Source organism: Oncorhynchus kisutch, linkage group LG21 (assembly GCF_002021735.2).
Source record: "Oncorhynchus kisutch isolate 150728-3 linkage group LG21, Okis_V2, whole genome shotgun sequence".
In the NCBI taxonomy this organism is placed as follows: domain Eukaryota; kingdom Metazoa; phylum Chordata; class Actinopteri; order Salmoniformes; family Salmonidae; genus Oncorhynchus; species Oncorhynchus kisutch.
Genome location: NC_034194.2, coordinates 34,685,334 through 34,704,405, shown reverse-complemented (window position 1 = coordinate 34,704,405; position 19,072 = coordinate 34,685,334). Strand labels below are relative to the sequence as shown.

At 42.9% G+C, this 19,072-nt stretch overlaps 1 protein-coding gene across 1 annotated transcript; it reads right to left on the bottom strand.

Annotated features, from left to right (window-relative positions):
- Positions 1-543: 543 nt before the first annotated feature.
- LOC109866610 (zinc finger protein 770) lies at positions 544-9,194 on the bottom strand. The gene is made up of 2 exons (XM_020455364.2): positions 9,053-9,194; positions 544-6,039 (listed from the first exon to the last, which is right to left on the bottom strand). Exon 2 carries the CDS (start codon positions 6,009-6,011, stop codon positions 2,577-2,579), a length of 3,435 nt encoding a protein of 1,144 aa, XP_020310953.1. The 5' UTR covers positions 6,012-6,039; positions 9,053-9,194; the 3' UTR covers positions 544-2,576.
- Positions 9,195-19,072: the final 9,878 nt, after the last annotated feature.

The window sequence follows — 19,072 nt, the reverse complement described above, 5'->3', positions numbered from 1 at the left end:
TGTCCAACTGTGTATTTCAGAAACTAAACCCATTCTGTCAGGGTGAGGGTAAGGCCATGGTTCAGGGTAGAATTGTCTATGTTTTCTTCTGTTGGTCAATTACACAGGTAAGGCCATGGTTCAGGGTAGCATTGTCTATGTTTTCTTCTGTTGGTCAATTACACAGGTAAGGCCATGGTTCAGGGTAGCATTGTCTATGTTTTCTTCTGTTGGTCAATTACACCTAGCCTACATATTGAGGCATTTTGAGATATTTTTACGTGGACAGGTAACTCCCAAAAATATCTGACCTGATCCATTAATACAATTGGGATTTTGTTTTTTGTGAGGTGCCTCAGTAAAGACCAAAATGTTTCATTTAGGGAGATTTTAATATAGATGTACAAAATGACAGAAATGAATCCCTCCCCACATCCCCATTGCGTGACGGCAGGGAGCGCAAACAATGAAGAACATCCCTTACACTTTGTTTTACATTAAAAACTCCCGCACAAGAAATATAGATGTATCCTTACGTCAATGAACTGTTGTAACACATTTGGATAAAACTTCTACGATTTATTTGCATATACAGTAGAACTGCATACAATATAATATACTTAACATAATATAACATCTTGTGAAATTCTTAACCCTCCTGTTGTGTTCATTTCATGTTAATTAATTCTGTGTTCCCAGTCCAAAATGACAGCCCCATCATAGCTGATTATAAATCCATAATAATAAATATATTATCACCTAATGTTGTGTTAGATTTTTTTAATCAACTTAAGTTCTTGTGAAGATTACAGGTTTTGAACTTCTATTAGCTATGAGACCCGTAGGCCTCATTGACCTGAGCTCATACAGCTCGTTTTTTAAAAAGTAGAATGTTTATTTTGACTATAACAAATACTCAGATTAAACATATGGTGCTATTTATCACAGACTACTTTGTGTCAAAGTTTAACAAGGACTCTCTCCTCACCAGTGTCATGGTTAAAGATATGATCAAGAGCCTCACATACAGTTTATCGTTTGGTCATTGTGCTGCCACAGAATGGATTGTGAGCAAGACCTCTAAAAAGCTTTATATACCAGAGAAAAGTTCTATATATTATTGAAACAATGTTGTGATTGTTTGTGAGAATGCCAACAGGTGTGGTTCCCCTGGGGGAAAGACTCTATTGGGGAAAGGTTCCCGTTGGGGTTGCCATGGAAGCCAAGAATAGGGAGTGAGGTGTGTGTGTGTGTGTGTGTGCTCAAACACACATGCATGTGGGGGTCTGGGAGAGGAAGTGTGTCCATCTAATGAATGGGCATGTGCCTGAACTCAATTTTATACACCAATTGTAGTCTCACCCATTCATTTCTAATGACCCGTCCTTTTTGACTGGTCATTTTTGACCGGGAACACCACAGGTGTACAAAAGTTAAATAAAACACCCAAAACGTAATGAAAATCATCAAAATGTATTTTGTGTGTTCAGATGCCCTGTGTGGACAAAGTCATGGAACCTTATATGACAATCAGATTAAATGAACTACATTTTTCAGAGAGAAAACTTCTAAAAAGGTTCAATTCGACCAGAACACAGCAGGAGGGTTAAAGAAGAAACAGCTTGAATCTTGAATGGTTTTAGGGGGAAAATAATCCCCGTAATCCGTACTCCACAAATCCCTAACAGGTCAATGAGCTTTTTATCTTGTCATGGCCTGCCAGCTTAGGTAGTCTACTCTTTAAGATCCTCAACATTTTTCAGAACCTTTACATCAGGATTAAAGACAGTTCAAACACTTCAAATGAGTACACATTCATAAAACAGTATGATTATGTATTTAAATGTCAAAAAGAAAATGTACCATGTAAAAAAAACGGTTTATTTCACACTGAAGTGTCCCCCCGAATAACATCGGTCATTAGAAGTCAGAAGCTTCTCCTTAACCAACCGCATCTCAACCAACCAAAACAAATAGACATGATGCCATCTTGTGTGAATAGGTGGTACTGCAAGTCACAATGAAACAACTTCCCAAGTTATCTGATGGCGTTGATCCAGCTTAGGTAGTCTCCTCTCAACATTTTTCAGAATGTTTTTCAGAATAAATGATGCCTACCTCAGTTCCAAAAACAAGACCTATCCAAAATGTATTTTGTTTGAGCTATAACCAACTAGCACCATAATGCCATGGCCAGCCAGAGTATTGCCTTAAAGACACATTTGCACTAGTGTATACTTTGTGTGTGAAACAGAAGTACCGACTGCTGTCATATTTACATATTCATAATGCAGGCAACACAAAAACATGCAATATCACACTGTAAATAGGCAGATTGTTAAAAACCAATTAATACACCACATGTACATTACTATATAGTACAAAGGCATTAAACCATATAATACCATCTATAAAAGCCACTTCAAGAAAATAAGACAGAATAGAAAGGCAGAAAAATATACATAATAAAAGGTATATTCTGCAATTCAAAAAGCTAATGTTAGAGAGTAGAGGAGAATGGTAAATATAAGTAAGATACGAGTGTGTGGAGATCTGTGATTAGAGTCGTTATACAGTAGGTGAATGTCCCAAGTCTTTTACCTGTGGATCTGCAGGTGTGTCTTCAAATGGCCTGCCTGGGTGAAAGCCTTTCCACACACTGTACACTGAAATGGCCTCTGGCCTGTGTGGATAACATAGTGTCTTTTCAATTTCGAGGGAGCCTCGAAGCTTTTGAAGCAGATAGCGCAGCGATATGAGCTCGCCTGCCTCTCTTCAACTGAATGTCTTGGAGAGCACCTGTGATGATTCAGTTTTCCCTTGGTGGTAAAACACTGACTACAGTCTGAGCAGCCTTGAAGGTCGTTGGGAGGTTCTGACTTGTATGTAACATTAAACTCTGACCTAAGCCCAACCTCCAACCTTTCCTCCTCTTTAGCTTCATATTGTGAATTAGTGCTAGGAGATTCTAAAGGGGATTGATATAGATTTAACTTGTGATTCACATCAACTGGTATTTCCGGTTGGTCACTGTGGCTGGATCCTGGTTCCTCCAGGTAAGGAATACGGTGAGTAGCAATTGGATATGTCTGTTTGTTATTTGCGGTTTCTTGTTGATATGGATAGGGGTTTAACCAGTTGGGAATCAGGGGGTGGTTTTGCTGTCCATAATATTCATCCGAGGGAAACTTGTCCACATGTTTCTCTTCAGCAATATTCCAAGTGCTCTTTGTCAGTTGAGGAGGTGAGATACATTTCTGCTCCACTAGGCAGTTGTTTTCTGACTTCATGCTTTTCATGTCTTCTGACTGTTCAGGGGTTGGGGTTGTTTCATTCTTTCTGATGATTTCTGTGGATTGGTTCATGCTTTCTGTTGAACAGTAGTGAGATAAGGATTCACCACCATTACTATTTTGTATGTTATTTCCAAAAGTTTGACTTGGGCCTGGTTCATCTGGATGAAGACTTGCTGCAAAGACGTGTCCCTCAGAAATAACCCCAGCCTCAGGGGGAATGTTGTCCAGATGAGCCAAGTTGATGTTCCTCTGTTGACCCTCCTCATGCAGTGTGGTCTTACTATTATGGACCTTCATGTGAGACTGTAGGTGGCAGAGCTGTCTGAAGGATTTACTACAGACGGCACATCTGAAAGGCTTGATGCCCATGTGGACCAAGAGATGTCGGGAGAGTTTAGAAGGATAGTCAAACTTCTTTAGACAGGCCATGCACTGGTACCCCCCCAATTTCCTAGGTGCAACAGATGTCTGTGGTGGGCTGTTGACGTTGTTTGTCAGAGGGCAGTCGGATTGAGTTGGAGGGACAGCAGAGAGATCACTGTCACGTGATGTCTTCTGACTCCTATTACAAAAGACTACATCCTTTTCATTTGAAGATGGGGTCCTTTTTGGTCTTGAGAAAGACTTGGTTTCTCGGTCTTCACTATGACTAGTAGAGGGTTTAGCCTCTTTTCTTTGTTCATGAACAGACTGGTGCACCTTCAGATGAGCTTTTTGTCTAAATGTCTTGAGACAAGTGGGGCACTGATAGGACCTCTGTCCTGTATGGATCAGGGAATGCCGCTGTAGCTTGGATGGAGCATCAAAGCGCTTTGAACAAATTGGGCAACTATAACGCCCTCTGCCATGGATTGTGGGTTTGTTTTGAAAGATGCAACTCCTTTGTTTAGATATGCCTACCAGTGATTGGTGTGTTGGTGTGCTTTCCAACACATCACTGGTATTTGTGTAGTCTGTGTTATGCACTTGTCTGAGAGAAACAGGCTGCTCTGCAGACTTCCTGTTTACTGTATCACAATCCAATCCAGGTAGCAGCTTCCCACTGGGGTTCCATGTAGGTTGTTGAGCACCATAGTTGTAGAGACTGTCAGTGGAGCAATGACTTAAGGTAGGTCTGACAGGTAGAACATACTGGTTTAGAAAACAACCAACTTCACTGATGTCTCTGCTGCCTTCCTGAGGTTGAGAAACTTGGTCTAAATGTTCACTTTGATTTCTCCTCATCTCAGAAACAGACTTGTCCTTTAATAGAATAACACCTGGTTGGTCGGGAGCATCTTCTACACTTTTCAAAACATTGTCGCTTTTTACGTGTTGCGCCTTCATGTGATTCTGTAAGTGGCAGAGCTGTCTGAAAGACTTACTACAGACGGTGCATCCGAATGGCTTGATGTCCATGTGGACCAATAGATGTCGGGAGAGTTTGGAGGGATAGTCAAACTTCTTTAGGCACAGCATGCACTGATTTTCCCTTACCTTACCTGTGTTTGTACGGTCAGAGCGATTAGACACAGATGACTTATTGTTTCTGTCTGAGGAGCGAGTGAGGTCAATGTCCTGTGACGCATGCTTTGCACTGTTATGCCATTCTTCAGATAAGATGTCTAAACCTTCAACAACATGTATCTGACTCTTTTCATTCAGCTCTGTATTGTACGCTATAGCATTTTCAGAGTTTGAGAAATCTACTTGGGAAGCATGGTCAGTGTGAGTTGGAAGGCAGGCCTTACTCGTATTATCTAACTTATCAGGGTGCACAGCAGTATCTGGACCTTGATGAGTTTGCTGGTGAACTATCAAATGTCTCTTCTGTTTAAATCTCCTGCCACAAATGTTACATGGATAGTTCCTTGGCCAGGTTTTTGACCTCTGGGGTTGAGAGAAAGATTTGAGACTTCTAGACTTCGCGACCCCTGAGTGAATGCTGTAGTGTACCTTAAGATGGGCCAGCTGCCTAAAAGCACGCCGGCATAGGTAGCACTGAAATGGTTTCTGGCCTGTGTGAATCAGGCAGTGCCTCTTTAATTTGGACGGGGCGCTGAAGCACTTAAAGCACTCAGGGCATTTATGAGAGTTTGAATTCTCAATTATTTTTGTATGTTTGTCCACTGTTTCATCTCTGGGGGATCTATCCTCATCCAGTGTCTGTTTCTCAGGTTCACTCCAGTCATCGTGGTTCCCAATTGGCTCCTCTTCTGTGTGCTGCTTCTCAAACCTCTCGACCTCAGAGTGTGGGGGATATAGTTCAGCGATACAGCGAGGGGAACAGAGAGAGTTTTCCTCAATTATGTGGACAGGTCCAGTAGGCCTGATGTCTACCTCCAATGTGTCCTCTGCACCGACTGGGTCCAAGGAGCCTGTCTGCAAACATGCTTTTGAGTTGTCTATCTTTGCAGGAGGGGCATTTTCATATCCACTTGGATGCAAGCTAGACTTTACATTCATCTTCTTCTGTTCAGTTCGTTTTGGATAAAGATGTGTGTTAAGATGGAGTTTCAGGTGTGCTAGTTGCCGAAATGCCTTTTCACAGAGGTGACACCCAAATGGTCGTTGTCCTGTGTGTGAAAGGATGTGCCTCTGTAGCTTGGATGGGGCGGAAAAACATTTCAAGCATGTGACACACTGATAATTCCTGCCCTGTGGCATCTTCTCCATAACACCAAAGGCCTCCTGTGGGCCATGTTGCCCAGATAGCATTGTGTCCACTAACATCATTCTAGTTCCACCGTCGCACATCCCAGCTGGAAATACGGGAGGACAACATCTGTAGTGAACAAATAATTTAGTCATTTACAAATATTGTTACGTATTATAGAGTATGTAAACTAAGGGGTCTTTATTACAGTGTAATTACATATGTCATTACACTGTAACAAGTATTGTAATTAATTGTAATAATTCATAGTTACACTGTAACAACATGTAACTGGTGGTAACCGCAGTCTGTAATTACAGGGGTGTAAAAACGAATGCGTGTTACCATGCTTGTTACAAATGTTCAAGTTTCCGATAGCATCCCAATGCACCATATTTCAGCCTGCACAAACCACATGATAAGGGTTAGCCAATTGAAAACCGACCACCTCATTGACACAACTCTACAAGAAAAGGCTCTGGATTCTGATGCCCAGGCGCAATGGCAAAAATGGGTTCACAAAATAAATATCTGACATGCTACAGGTGTCTTCTTTTTTTAAGCCCATAACCATGTGTGTGAGCTGAATACTTTTGTTTCACAGTACGTTTAAGACTATGAAGAAACACTCTATGTGACCCTGATTTAGCCCACTGCAGTAAAAGGTTATTAACCATTAATTAACCATTTTTAGACACATTAATAAAAAGTTACATTTAAAGTTGTTACATAGTTATTCATGCTTGCCAAATTGTAAGCCTTTTAAGCTTAGTTGAATAATAGTTTATAAATTAACTTTAAATGGTCATAACGCAAACTCTTATTCTGTCATGTAACCTTACAAGGGTTTCACGGTTGAGGAACATTCTCACTTTTGGATGGGATGCATTGGGGCAATTATTTATTTATCCCAGGAATTAAGGCATCCTGTCAAGACCTCAATGATTTATACATACTGTACATCATTGCAAGATCTGTCCATCTGCGCAACACGCTCGACATAACAACGACCCCGAACATGCCCACATGTGCTGACACAATGCGCATAGAACAGGGTCAAGAAGAATGTCAGTGTGCAAAATACAGACATGAAAGATTACCGCAAAAGATACACCGTGTTGTAGGTTAAAAAACGTCAATACAGGAGAGAAAAGGTACGTTTTCCATGCAATTTGTTTGAGCTTTTTGGAATACGTGAATTCGGCTGGACAATTTAGCATAGGTAGTTCGCTAGCATTTGCTAGCTAGCCTAGTGTTGTAGGTACACAATAATTACAAGTACACCAAGATGAACTTCATTTTAACTAGCTAAATCCTTTGTAACACCTAGTAATTACATTGTACTTATACAGATATTACATGTACTCTGTGGTGTACTAGTGTGTTTATTTTCTCACTTGGATGGTGCTTCCGGAAGCCTTAAAATAAGGGTCAGCATGGGTAATGTACTATCTAAGTACACATTCATTACAATTATCAGGGTGCACAGCTGACAAGGTACAAAATCTGTCGTTCTGCCCCTGAACAGGCAGTTAACCCACTGTTCCTAGGCCGTCATTGAAAATAAGAATTTGTCCTTAACTGACTTGCCTGGTAAAATAAAGGTAAAATAAAAATAAATAAAAAAATATTTTTTAAATGATATACTGGGTGGTTCGAGCCCTGCTGATTGGCTGACAGCTGTGGTATATCAGACCGTATACAGATATTACATGTACTCTGTGGTGTACTACTGTGTTTATCCTCCCACTTGGATGGCACTTCCAGAAGCCTTAAAATAAGGGCCAGGTTGTGAGGAACATTAGGAACACCTTCCTAATATTGAGTTGCACTCCCTTTTGCCCTCAGAACAGCCTCGATTTGTCCGGTCATGGACTTTACAAGGTGTCAAAAGCGTTCCACAGGGATGCTGGCCCATGTTGACTCTCAATGCTTCCCACAGTTGTGTCAAGTTGTCTGGATGTCTTTTGAGTGGTGGACCATTCTTGATACACACAGGAAACTGTTGAGTGTGAAAAACCCAGCAGCGTTGCAGTTCCTGACATACTCATACCCCGTTCAAAGGCACTTAAATCTTTTCACCCTCTGAATGGCACACATACACAATGCATGTCTCAATTGTCTTAAGGCTTAAAAATCCTTCTTTAACCTGTCTCCTCCCCTTGAGCTACACTGATTGAAGTGGATTTAATAAGTGACATAAATAACTTTCCCCTGGTTTCACCTGGTCACTCATGAAAAGCGCAGGTGTTCCTAATGTTTTGTATACGTGTATAAGTACATGTGAATTACAAGTGCCCCTCAAGATACACCTTGTAAATACATTGTACTTATGCAGATATATTATGTACTTATGGGTAACATATGCATTCATTATGAGTCATTTTTTATTTATAATTTAAAATAATATTGCATGACTTACAGGGTTAAGCACCTTGCTCAAAGGCACACCGATACATTTTTCACATAGTCTGCTCTGGGATTCGACCAGCAACCTTTCGGTTACTGGCTAAACACTAGGCTAACCTGCCGCCATCTGGGATGACACCCGTATGGTTAACCCCAGTCAGTGAGGTTGACCTATCTATATTTGATCTGTTTTTGTAAACTCAACCATGTTAACCCAGATGGTACACTTTTGGGGGGAATGTGCTAGCAACAACATTGAGTGGAGATTTTAAAGAGTGCGCATTCACAGGTAGGTAATTTAAGCCTATTGAGCCTCCAATTGTTAACATCTCGCAACACTCAGCGCATCTGTCCACAAGAGATTACGACCTTATGATAGTTACTATTGAACCGGATGCAGCTGAGAAGAAAATAAACACTTATTTGTTGTTAAACCACTGTAATTACAGACTGCAATTACCAGCAGTTACATGATGTTATTACAGTGTACCTATGAGTTATACAATCAACTAGCGTTACAATACTTGTTACAGTAGTAGTTACACTGTAATAAGGACCCCTTAAAATGAAATGTTACCAAATAATATCCAACAGAATATTTTTTTACAAATATTAGCTAGCTAGCCAACAAGGGATGCTGGTTACTTTTGAAACATAGCTAGCTAGCTAACGTTAGCTACCCACAAATGTAGCTATGAAACAACATTCATTCGATTCATTTCTGCCAACTCACCTTATGGTAACCTTTAGAAATGGCTAAATCACGCCCCACAAGCTATTAAGTAACAAATACTGTTATTATTTGACAAAATAAGCATGTAGCTTGCTATCTAGCTAACGTTATACTAGAACGTTCACTTTCTCCAAAACAAGCCTTCAACTGACGGCAATTATAAATCCACGGGCGGAAACGTTTTCGCAATTCTTGGTTCCTAGGTGTATCATCCACTGCGGAATGCATGGTGAATTGCTCAGAAAATATAAACGTCATCAGATTCTCAGATACATCTGATTGTACGCAATAATCGTGGTAAACTATGGGTCCGATTTGATGGTAGGTATTTGTATATATTTTTAAACATAATATTAACATAATATTATATTATTCTACTCTAAATATTCTATAGAATTTAGCATAGAAAATAATATAATATCAAAACAAGAAAAACAATCTAACAGGGAGGCTCTACTTTTTAGTCTTAGCTCTCATAAATTATAGAAATGCAGAGCAAGGCTGTCCCCAAGTCCTGCCGTTGTTGTTGAGACATCACTATAAAATATTCAGTAGCCTAATCTGATTTACTCCTGAAAGTTCACACTGACAATAGAGTATAATATATTAGAAGCATTCCTTGGGTGATGCATGCACCATTTTCCTAGCCTGGTCCCAGATCTGTGCTTTTGCCTACAACATTGTCAAGCTAAATGTTTGGCATGACAACTCTATAAAGAATTGGCAAGAGAGCGAAGACAGGTCGGCATCCAGGCTACCATTTTCCTATAGTTTTCAGAAGAATAGATATATATGTATTACCATCCAAAACAGTAGCATTGAAATGTAGCCAATTCCTTTCAGTTCTTCTGTTGAGATACCATTTATCCCATTGACAGTTAAAGGGGTCAAAGCCATACTATTAACCACTGTGGAACACTTGCAATGAGCTGGAAGTCAAATCAGTCATAACAGTTGCATAGACAGTGACAGAGACAGAAAAGCATGTGTGCGTGGTCAAAAGCCTCCAGAGTCCTCGGGGTGTTTAACAGTAGTGGGGAGGTGAGATGATGTGTGTGTTTTAATAGATTTGATTTATTTGTGCAATTTTGTATTTGAATAGCCTCAACCCCCATGGCTAATGAGGGATTTAATTATATCTGATAATCATTCTGGGGAAATAAAAACACAGAACGTTTCTGGAATTGCCATTTAAACATCACAACTCCATATTTTCTTTTTATGGGCGATCATTTTACCACTTAGATTTACAATTTTGCTTTCAGCCTGACATATGAGCGGTCTACAGTAAGCATATTCAAACAGTAGGACATTAACAATACACCCTTTTTTTTTGGTTGACAAATTCAAAGTGTGATTTACAGTGAAAAAGATCTCCCTGCTCCGCTCCCTCTGCAACCTGCCCGTGGGACAGGACAAGCCTGGACCCATTACTTTCCCCGCTCAGTCTGCATCTCTGTGGAATGATGCAAATGATGACAAATTCCTTCGTTCCTCATCAAGCATGTGCAGCTAATCTGCATACCACACAGGGATGGGCAGATCTTGGCACTTGGCTAAGGGCCAGGCTGACTGATTGAATCACAGAGGGTTGGCTCCCTCCCTTGGACTTGCCTGTAACATGCTGCACCATCTCCTCAAGCAGGGTTCTATTGACTCTGATGCCAAACCCAAAGCTCCTCTGGTACGGAGTGATGAAAACACATTATTCCCATTAGTCACAGAATACGTCTGTCGATTCCATTCATATTACATTATTGTGTGGCTGGTTGTACATGGTGATTGACATGGCTGCTGATGTCAATCAAATTTATTTAGAAAGCCCTTCTTTCATCAGCTGGTGTCACAAGGTGCTGTATAGAAACCCAGCCTTAAACTCCAAACAGCAATGCAGGTGTAGAAGCACGGTGGCTAGGAAAAACTCCCTAGAAAGGCCAGAGCCTAGGAAAAAACCTAGAGAGGAACCAGGCTATGAGGGGTGGCCAGTCCTCTTCTGGCTGTGCCGGGTGGAGATTATAACAGAACATGGCCAAGATGTTCAAATGTTCATAGATGATCAGCAGGGTCAAATAATAATAATCACAGTGGTTGTCGAGGGTGCAACAGCACCTCAGGACTAAATGTCAGTTGGCATTTCATAGCCGATCCTTCAGAGTATCTCTACTGCTCCTGCTGTCTCTAAAGAGTTAAAAGCAGCAGGTCTGGGACAGGTAGCATGTCTGGTGAACAGGTCAGGAATCCATAGCCGCAGGCAGAACAGTTGAAACTGAAGCAACAGCACGGCCAGGTGGACTGGGGACAGCAAGGAGTCATCAGGCCAGGTAGTCCTGATGTGAGCTTATTGTCTGTGTTTGTGTGTTTTTTATATATATATTTTTTTATTTAACTTTTATTTAACTAGGCAAGTCAGTTAAGAACAAATTCCTATTTACATTGATGGCTTACCCTGGCCAAACCCGGACGATGCTGTACCAATTGTGCGCCGCCGTATGGGACTCCCGATCACGGCCGGATGTGATACAGCCTGGATGTGTGTGTGTATGTGTTTTATTTTTATTTTTTATTTTTTATTTCACCTTTATTTAACCAGGTAGGCTAGTTGAGAACAAGTTCTCATTTGCAACTGCGACCTGGCCAAGATAAAGCATAGCAGTGTGAGCATACAACAAAGAGTTACACATGGAGTAAACAATTAACAAGTCAATAACACAGTAGAAAACGAAGGGGGGGTCTATATACAATGTGTGCAAAAGGCATGAGGAGGTAGGCAAATAATTACAATTTTGCAGATTAACACTGGAGTGATAAAAGATCAGATGGTCATGTACAGGTAGAGATATTGGTGTGCAGAAGAGCAGAAAAGTAAATAAATAGAAACAGTACGGGGATGAGGTAGGTGAAAAGGGTGGGCTATTTACCAATAGACTATGTACAGCTGCAGCGATCGGTTAGCTGCTCAGATAGCTGATGTTTGAAGTTGGTGAGGGAGATAAAAGTCTCCAACTTCAGCGATTTTTGCAATTCGTTCCAGTCACAGGCAGCAGAGTACTGGAACGAAAGGCGGCCAAATGAGGTGTTGGCTTTAGGGATGATCAGTGAGATACACCTGCTGGAGCGCGTGCTACGGATGGGTGTTGCCATCGTGACCAGTGAGCTGAGATAAGGCGGAGCTTTACCTAGCATAGACTTGTAGATGACCTGGAGCCAGTGGGTCTGGCGACGAATATGTAGCGAGGGCCAGCCGACTAGAGCATACAAGTCGCAGTGGTGGGTAGTATAAGGTGCTTTAGTGACAAAACGGATGGCACTGTGATAGACTGCATCCAGTTTGCTGAGTAGAGTGTTGGAAGCCATTTTGTAGATGACATCGCCGAAGTCGAGGATCGGTAGGATAGTCAGTTTTACTAGGGTAAGCTTGGCGGCTTGAGTGAAGGAGGCTTTGTTGCGGAATAGAAAGCCGACTCTTGATTTGATTTTCGATTGGAGATGTTTGATATGAGTCTGGAAGGAGAGTTTGCGGTCTAGCCAGACACCTAGGTACTTATAGACGTCCACATATTCTAGGTCGGAACCATCCAGGGTGGTGATGCTAGTCGGGCATGCAGGTGCAGGCAGCGACCGGTTGAAAAGCATGCATTTGGTCTTACTAGCGTTTAAGAGCAGTTGGAGGCCACGGAAGGAGTGTTGTATGGCATTGAAGCTTGTTTGGAGGTTAGATAGCACAGTGTCCAGAGACGGGCCTTTGTGTGTGTCTGTGTGTGTGTGTGTGTGTGTTACTTCATTTAATGTCACATTTTAGCTCATTGAAGTAAACACATGAGAAGTATATCTCTTCGCTCAAAACTTAATCCAGTCTACAAGTATTTTTAACATGTTTATTAATCCACAGATGAGGGCACATATTCATCACCAGGTGGCAGTAGTAAGTCACAGAGCAGTTTGTGCCACAGATAAATTACAGACAAAGGCATTGCCTCATTCAGAATACTGGAGAGAGGCAATACAATTCTGCACAGAAAGTAACCATCACTTCAGATGCTATTACTGTTACTAATTTTACAGTTTTGTAGGATTTGATTACTGTCATAGCCAGGGACCATTCTGTAATTGGAAACACAATCACTAGTTCAAAATGTATCTCAAATACAATTCTACCAAGACAGTAGACAGCTTCACAAGGGACACTTGTTTTGTCCAGGTGCTACCTAGCCTACATTTATCCAGACAGTATCAACTTGTGCTTGTCCCTCCAATTAATTCCTGTCCACGACCTGTCTAATTTCTCCCGACAGGACAGGGCTTGGCCTGTGATGGATGTGACATTAACGGGAGATGAAGCCGAGGAGATGTGACGCCTCCAGTCCAATAGTGGCATTTGTCCATGGTATGACCATCTTAAAACAATCACGTCTTATACTTTTAGGGGTTAAGGAACCTTCTGTCTTATGTAACCATACCAAGCATAACATATCATTCTAATTTCACTGTCACTGATTTACTTGTACTATGTTACCTCTAGTCCTTGAGGCCAGGCTGGCCAGCGGCAGAGTTGAGGCCACTGACTAAATTGAATGACAACGGTGGCCCCATCTTTGTTTCTCTGTGTGGCTGCCCTGTGCCAAGCACAGTCCCCAAACATGACCCGTCTCACGTCAATTCAACGTCTGTTCCATGTTGATTCAACATAATTTCATTGAAATGACGTGGAAAATGTTTTGATCTAACCAGTGTGTGCCCAGTGGGACATTAACCCCTCACATTATGCACAATGACGTGATTATTGGACACAAAGGCCTCATACACCTTGGGTTGTTGTTAAGTTCAATGCCAAGGTCATAAAGGCAAAACTGAGGGTGGCTATAATTCTATTCTATACCATTTTTAAAAAATACAAAATGATAGGATATGTAGGCTAGGCTATATTTTGCTGCTCTAAAGGCTACCTGTAGTTTGATTATGTGAGGTATGCAATAAATAAAACAAATTTAAAAAGATTGATAAAATACACACACACACAACAGTTGGTCAATCTATCCTCTATCCTCCCCTACACCAAATGTCTTCCTTTGTTTCCTCACAAACCTTTATTAAACCACACTGGCTACACCAAGGTTACAATAACTGTGATCTGTATACCTCTCTCTCTCTCTCTCCCTCTCCCTCTCTCTCTCTCTCTCTCTCTCTCTCTCCCTCTCTCTCTCTCTCTCTCTCTCTCTCTCTCTCTCTCTCACTCTCTCTCTCTCTCTCTCTCTCTCTCTCTCTCTCTCTCTCTCTCTCTCTCTCTCTCTCTCTCTCTCTCTCTCTCTGTGTATAGCTTAGCCTTGCCTAGAATTTTAGGATCACCACAGTTTGTGATGGAGAAATTAAATAACCTTAAGCTCAATGGCCTGCTGCACAGAAAATGGTTTCTCTCTGACAAATGAGTTGGCTGTGGCTGGTGCTCAGATGGGGGGGGGGGGGGGGGTTGGGCTGCTTGTATCAGGCTGCTGGGATGCAGCTCATTCCCGGGTCATACATCATCCTGCTGACACATCCACTTAAATCAGAACCATACAAATACAGATGGAATCCTCTGTTTGATCATGGATCAGCCTATTGTTATACAATGTATGCTCAGTGAAAGAAAGAGTGTGTGTGTGTGTTTTACATTTCCGCATTCCAGCCTGTGTGTGTGTGTGTGTGTGTGTGTGTGTGTGTGTGTGTGTGTGTGTGTGTGTGTGCGTGCGTGCGTGCGTGCGTGCGTGCGTGCGTGCGTGCGTGCGTGCGTGCGTGCGTGCGTGCGTGTGTTTGAAAATGAACCCATTCCAGTGTGTTTGTTTGTGTGTGTTTGTTTGGTTTAACTATCCTTGTGGTAAAAGTACCCAATTGTCATACTTGAGTAAAAGTTATGATACCTTAATAGAAAAGTGAGTCACCCAGTAAAATACTACTTGAGTAAAAGTCTAAAAGTGTTTGGTTTTAAATATATTTAAGTATCAAAAGTAAAAGTTTAAATCATTTCAAATTCCTTATATTATAAGTTAAGAATCATAAGTTACCAAACCCGCTCTCAGGAATGGATAACATTAGAGAACCCTTCAGTCTCCACAGATTAGGGGAAATCTGTGTTTAGATTTTTTGCCCCTAATTTCTGGAACAATCTGCAGAGTCCTCTATGTAGTTGAATGGGATTGCTTTTCTTAAATATTTTATTTTGGTTTATTTTGTGCTGAACTATATTGTTTTATACACACATATGTGTGTTGTTTTATTGTTCTGTTTTTACTGTAATGTATACAGGGCTCTCTTGTAAAATAGATTTTGAATCTCTATGTGACTCCCTGTTCAAATAAAGGTTAAATAAATATTAAGCAAACCAGACGGTACCGTTTTTTTTTTTCAAGCAGAGTTTATTTGTATTTTTTCGTTTTGTGAATGCAAGGAAGACCTTCCCTTGTAGTAGTAGCTAGCTGGCAGCCTGGATAAAAACATAGCAAACTAGTGTATTCATTCCGATATCAGCTGAAAATAGAATGTCATCATGTTTTGGTTATGGAGAAAATAGCACATGGCTAGCAGGTTACACTATTTCACAATATAATCGCTAGCTATTACTTCTAAACCAAATTCGTTTTTGGGTGGATTCTTGTTGTTTGGTTTACTGTTTGAACAGTTTCTGAGATTATATTTGGTTATCAATGCAAAATAGACTACTTTGATGAATAGCCTATATAGCCTATAGATCAGATCAAGGAACCAAGCGACAACACGGCTGTGATAGTAATGATATGGCACGTCTCAATGTTCAGGTAGTATAAAACTATGTACAATTCCGGAGCGTATTACAAGGAGCCCCCTCTTCTGTGACAGAAAACGCCATTGCAACACTGCGCTATGCCCGGTACCTTCTGTCTCTCTAACGTGCTCCATCTCTGTAGGGAAATAGGATTTTGAATGGGAATCAATTGTTTGTTTGCCACGAGGATAGTGAAACAAACATGTATGTGTGCAGCTTTAAAACAGATTCCATAAAAATCTATGGTGGTCCTCTGTAGCTCAGTTGGTAGAGCATGGCGTTTGCATTGCCTGGATAGGGGGTAGATTCCTGGGACCACCCATATATAAAACATATATGCACGCATGACTGTAAGTCCATTTGGATAAAAGTGTCTGCTAAATGGCATATACTGTATATCTTAAGAAAAATCATCCAATATCCCGACGACTCTGGTTTAGTGTCAATACTAACTCAGAGCACAGAGCTCATTATCATCAGTGTACATTTGTAAGTCTCTCATGCATTGAGCCAGCATATCCCAGATGCTGTGAGGTCATCTGTCCTCCCTGCCTCCCATGCCCCCCCCCCCCCACCCCCCCTGTGGTGAGGGGAAATCAGCCTTCCCACTGCTGTCACTTCTGTGATCTCTCCTCTCTCCCCAGCCATGTCCAGTCTCCTCCCTAGCCCTCTCCCCAGCCATGTCCAGTCTCCTCCCTAGCCCTCTCCCCAGCCATGTCCAGTCTCCTCCCTAGCCCTCTCCCCAGCCATGTCCAGTCTCCTCCCTAGCCCTCTCCCCAGCCATGTCCAGTCTCCTCCCTAGCCCTCTCCCCAGCCATGTCCAGTCTCCTCCCTAGCCATGTCCAGTCTGCCCCCTAGCCCTCTCCCCAGCCTGTTCCCCAGCCATGTCCAGTCTCCTCCCTAGCCCTCTCCCCAGCCATGTCCAGCCCGCTCCCTAGCCCTCTCTCCAGCCTGTTCCCCAGCCCATTACCCAGCCATGACCAGCCTCCTCTCCAGCCTGTTCCCCAGCCCATTACCCATCCATGTCCAGCATGCTCTTGCCCTTCCTAGGACGCCAGGGTATAGGCTGGAGCATGACAGGGGAAGTTGCCCAGGGCATGGGGGTCTATTTGGGGGCTTGAATAGTATGTTTGACCCTACTGTAATAGATGGATGGATCTATAACCCTAACCCTAAACCTACCCTCCAGATTTGTATTTGAACTCCCATGCAATTGATTTGGCTGGGTGATTTTAAGTTGACTGTGTCTCCAGTGTGTGTTTGGATGAGGGGTGTCTCCAGTGTGTTTGGATGAGGGGTGTCTCCAGTGTGTTTGGATGAGGGGTGTCTCCAGTGTGTTTGGATGAGGGATGTCTCCAGTGTGTTTGGATGAGGGGTGTCTCCAGTGTGTTTGGATGAGGAGTGTCTCTAGTGTGTTTGGATGAGGGGTGTCTCCAGTGTTTGGATGAGGGGTGTCTCCAGTGTGTTTGGATGAGGAGTGTCTCTAGTGTGTTTGGATGAGGGGTGTCTCCAGTGTTTGGATGAGGGATGTCTCCAGTGTGTTTGGATGAGGGGTGTCTCCAGTGTGTTTGGATGAGGGGTGTCTCCAGTGTTTGGATGAGGGATGTCTCCAGTGTGTTTGGATGAGGGGTGTCTCCAGTGTGTGGATGAGGGATGTCTCCAGTGTGTTTGGATGAGGGGTGTCTCCAGTGTTTGGATGAGGGATGTCACCAGTGTGTTTGGATGAGGGATGTCTCCAGTGTGTTTGGATGAGGGGTGTCTCCAGTGTGTTTGGATGAGGAGTGTCTCCAGTGTGTTTGGATTAGGGGTGTCTCCAGTGTTTGGATGAGGGATGTCTCCAGTGTGTTTGGATGAGGGGTGTCTCCAGTGTGTTTGGATGAGGGGTGTCTCCAGTGTTTGGATGAGGGATGTCTCCAGTGTGTTTGGATGAGGGGTGTCTCCAGTGTGTTTGGATGAGGGGTGTCTCCAGTGTTTGGATGAGGGGTGTCTCCAGTGTGTTTGGATGAGGGGTGTCTCCAGTGTGTGGATGAGGGATGTCTCCAGTGTTTGGATTAGGGGTGTCTCCAGTGTGTTTGGATGAGGGGTGTCACCAGTGTGTTTGGATGAGGGATGTCTCCAGTGTTTGGATGAGGGTGTCTCCAGTGTGTTTGGATGAGGGATGTCTCCAGTGTTTGGATGAGGGGTGTCTCCAGTGTGTTTGGATGAGGGGTGTCTCCAGTGTGTTTGGATGAGGGGTGTCTCCAGTGTGTTTGTATGAGGGATGTCTCCAGTGTGTTTGGATGAGGGGTGTCTCCAGTGTTTGGATGAGGGATGTCTCCAGTGTGTTTGGATGAGGGGTGTCTCCAGTGTGTTTGTATGAGGGATGTCTCCAGTGTGTTTGGATGAGGGGTGTCTCCAGTGTTTGGATGAGGGATGTCTCCAGTGTGTTTGGATGAGGGGTGTCTCCAGTGTGTTTGGATGAGGGGTGTCTCCAGTGTTTGGATGAGGGGTGTCTCCAGTGTTTGGATGAGGGGTGTCTCCAGTGTTTGGATGAGGGATGTCTCCAGTGTGTTTGGATGAGGGGTGTCTCCAGTGTGTTTGGATGAGGGGTGTCTCCAGTGTTTGGATGAGGGGTGTCTCCAGTGTGTTTGGATGAGGGGTGTCTCCAGTGTGTGGATGAGGGATGTCTCCAGTGTTTGGATTAGGGGTGTCTCCAGTGTGTTTGGATGAGGGGTGTCACCAGTGTGTTTGGATGAGGGATGTCTCCAGTGTTTGGATGAGGGTGTCTCCAGTGTGTTTGGATGAGGGATGTCTCCAGTGTTTGGATGAGGGGTGTCTCCAGTGTGTTTGGATGAGGGGTGTCTCCAGTGTGTTTGGATGAGGGGTGTCTCCAGTGTGTTTGTATGAGGGATGTCTCCAGTGTGTTTGGATGAGGGGTGTCTCCAGTGTTTGGATGAGGGATGTCTCCAGTGTGTTTGGATGAGGGGTGTCTCCAGTGTGTTTGTATGAGGGATGTCTCCAGTGTGTTTGGATGAGGGGTGTCTCCAGTGTTTGGATGAGGGATGTCTCCAGTGTGTTTGGATGAGGGGTGTCTCCAGTGTATTTGGATGAGGGGTGTCTCCAGTGTGTTTGGAGATGAGGATGAGGGATGTCTCCAGTGTGTTTGGATGAGGGATGTCTCCAGTGTGTTTGGATGAGGGGTGTCTCCAGTGTGTTTGGATGAGGGGTGTCTCCAGTGTCTTTGGATGAGGGGTGTCTCCAGTGTG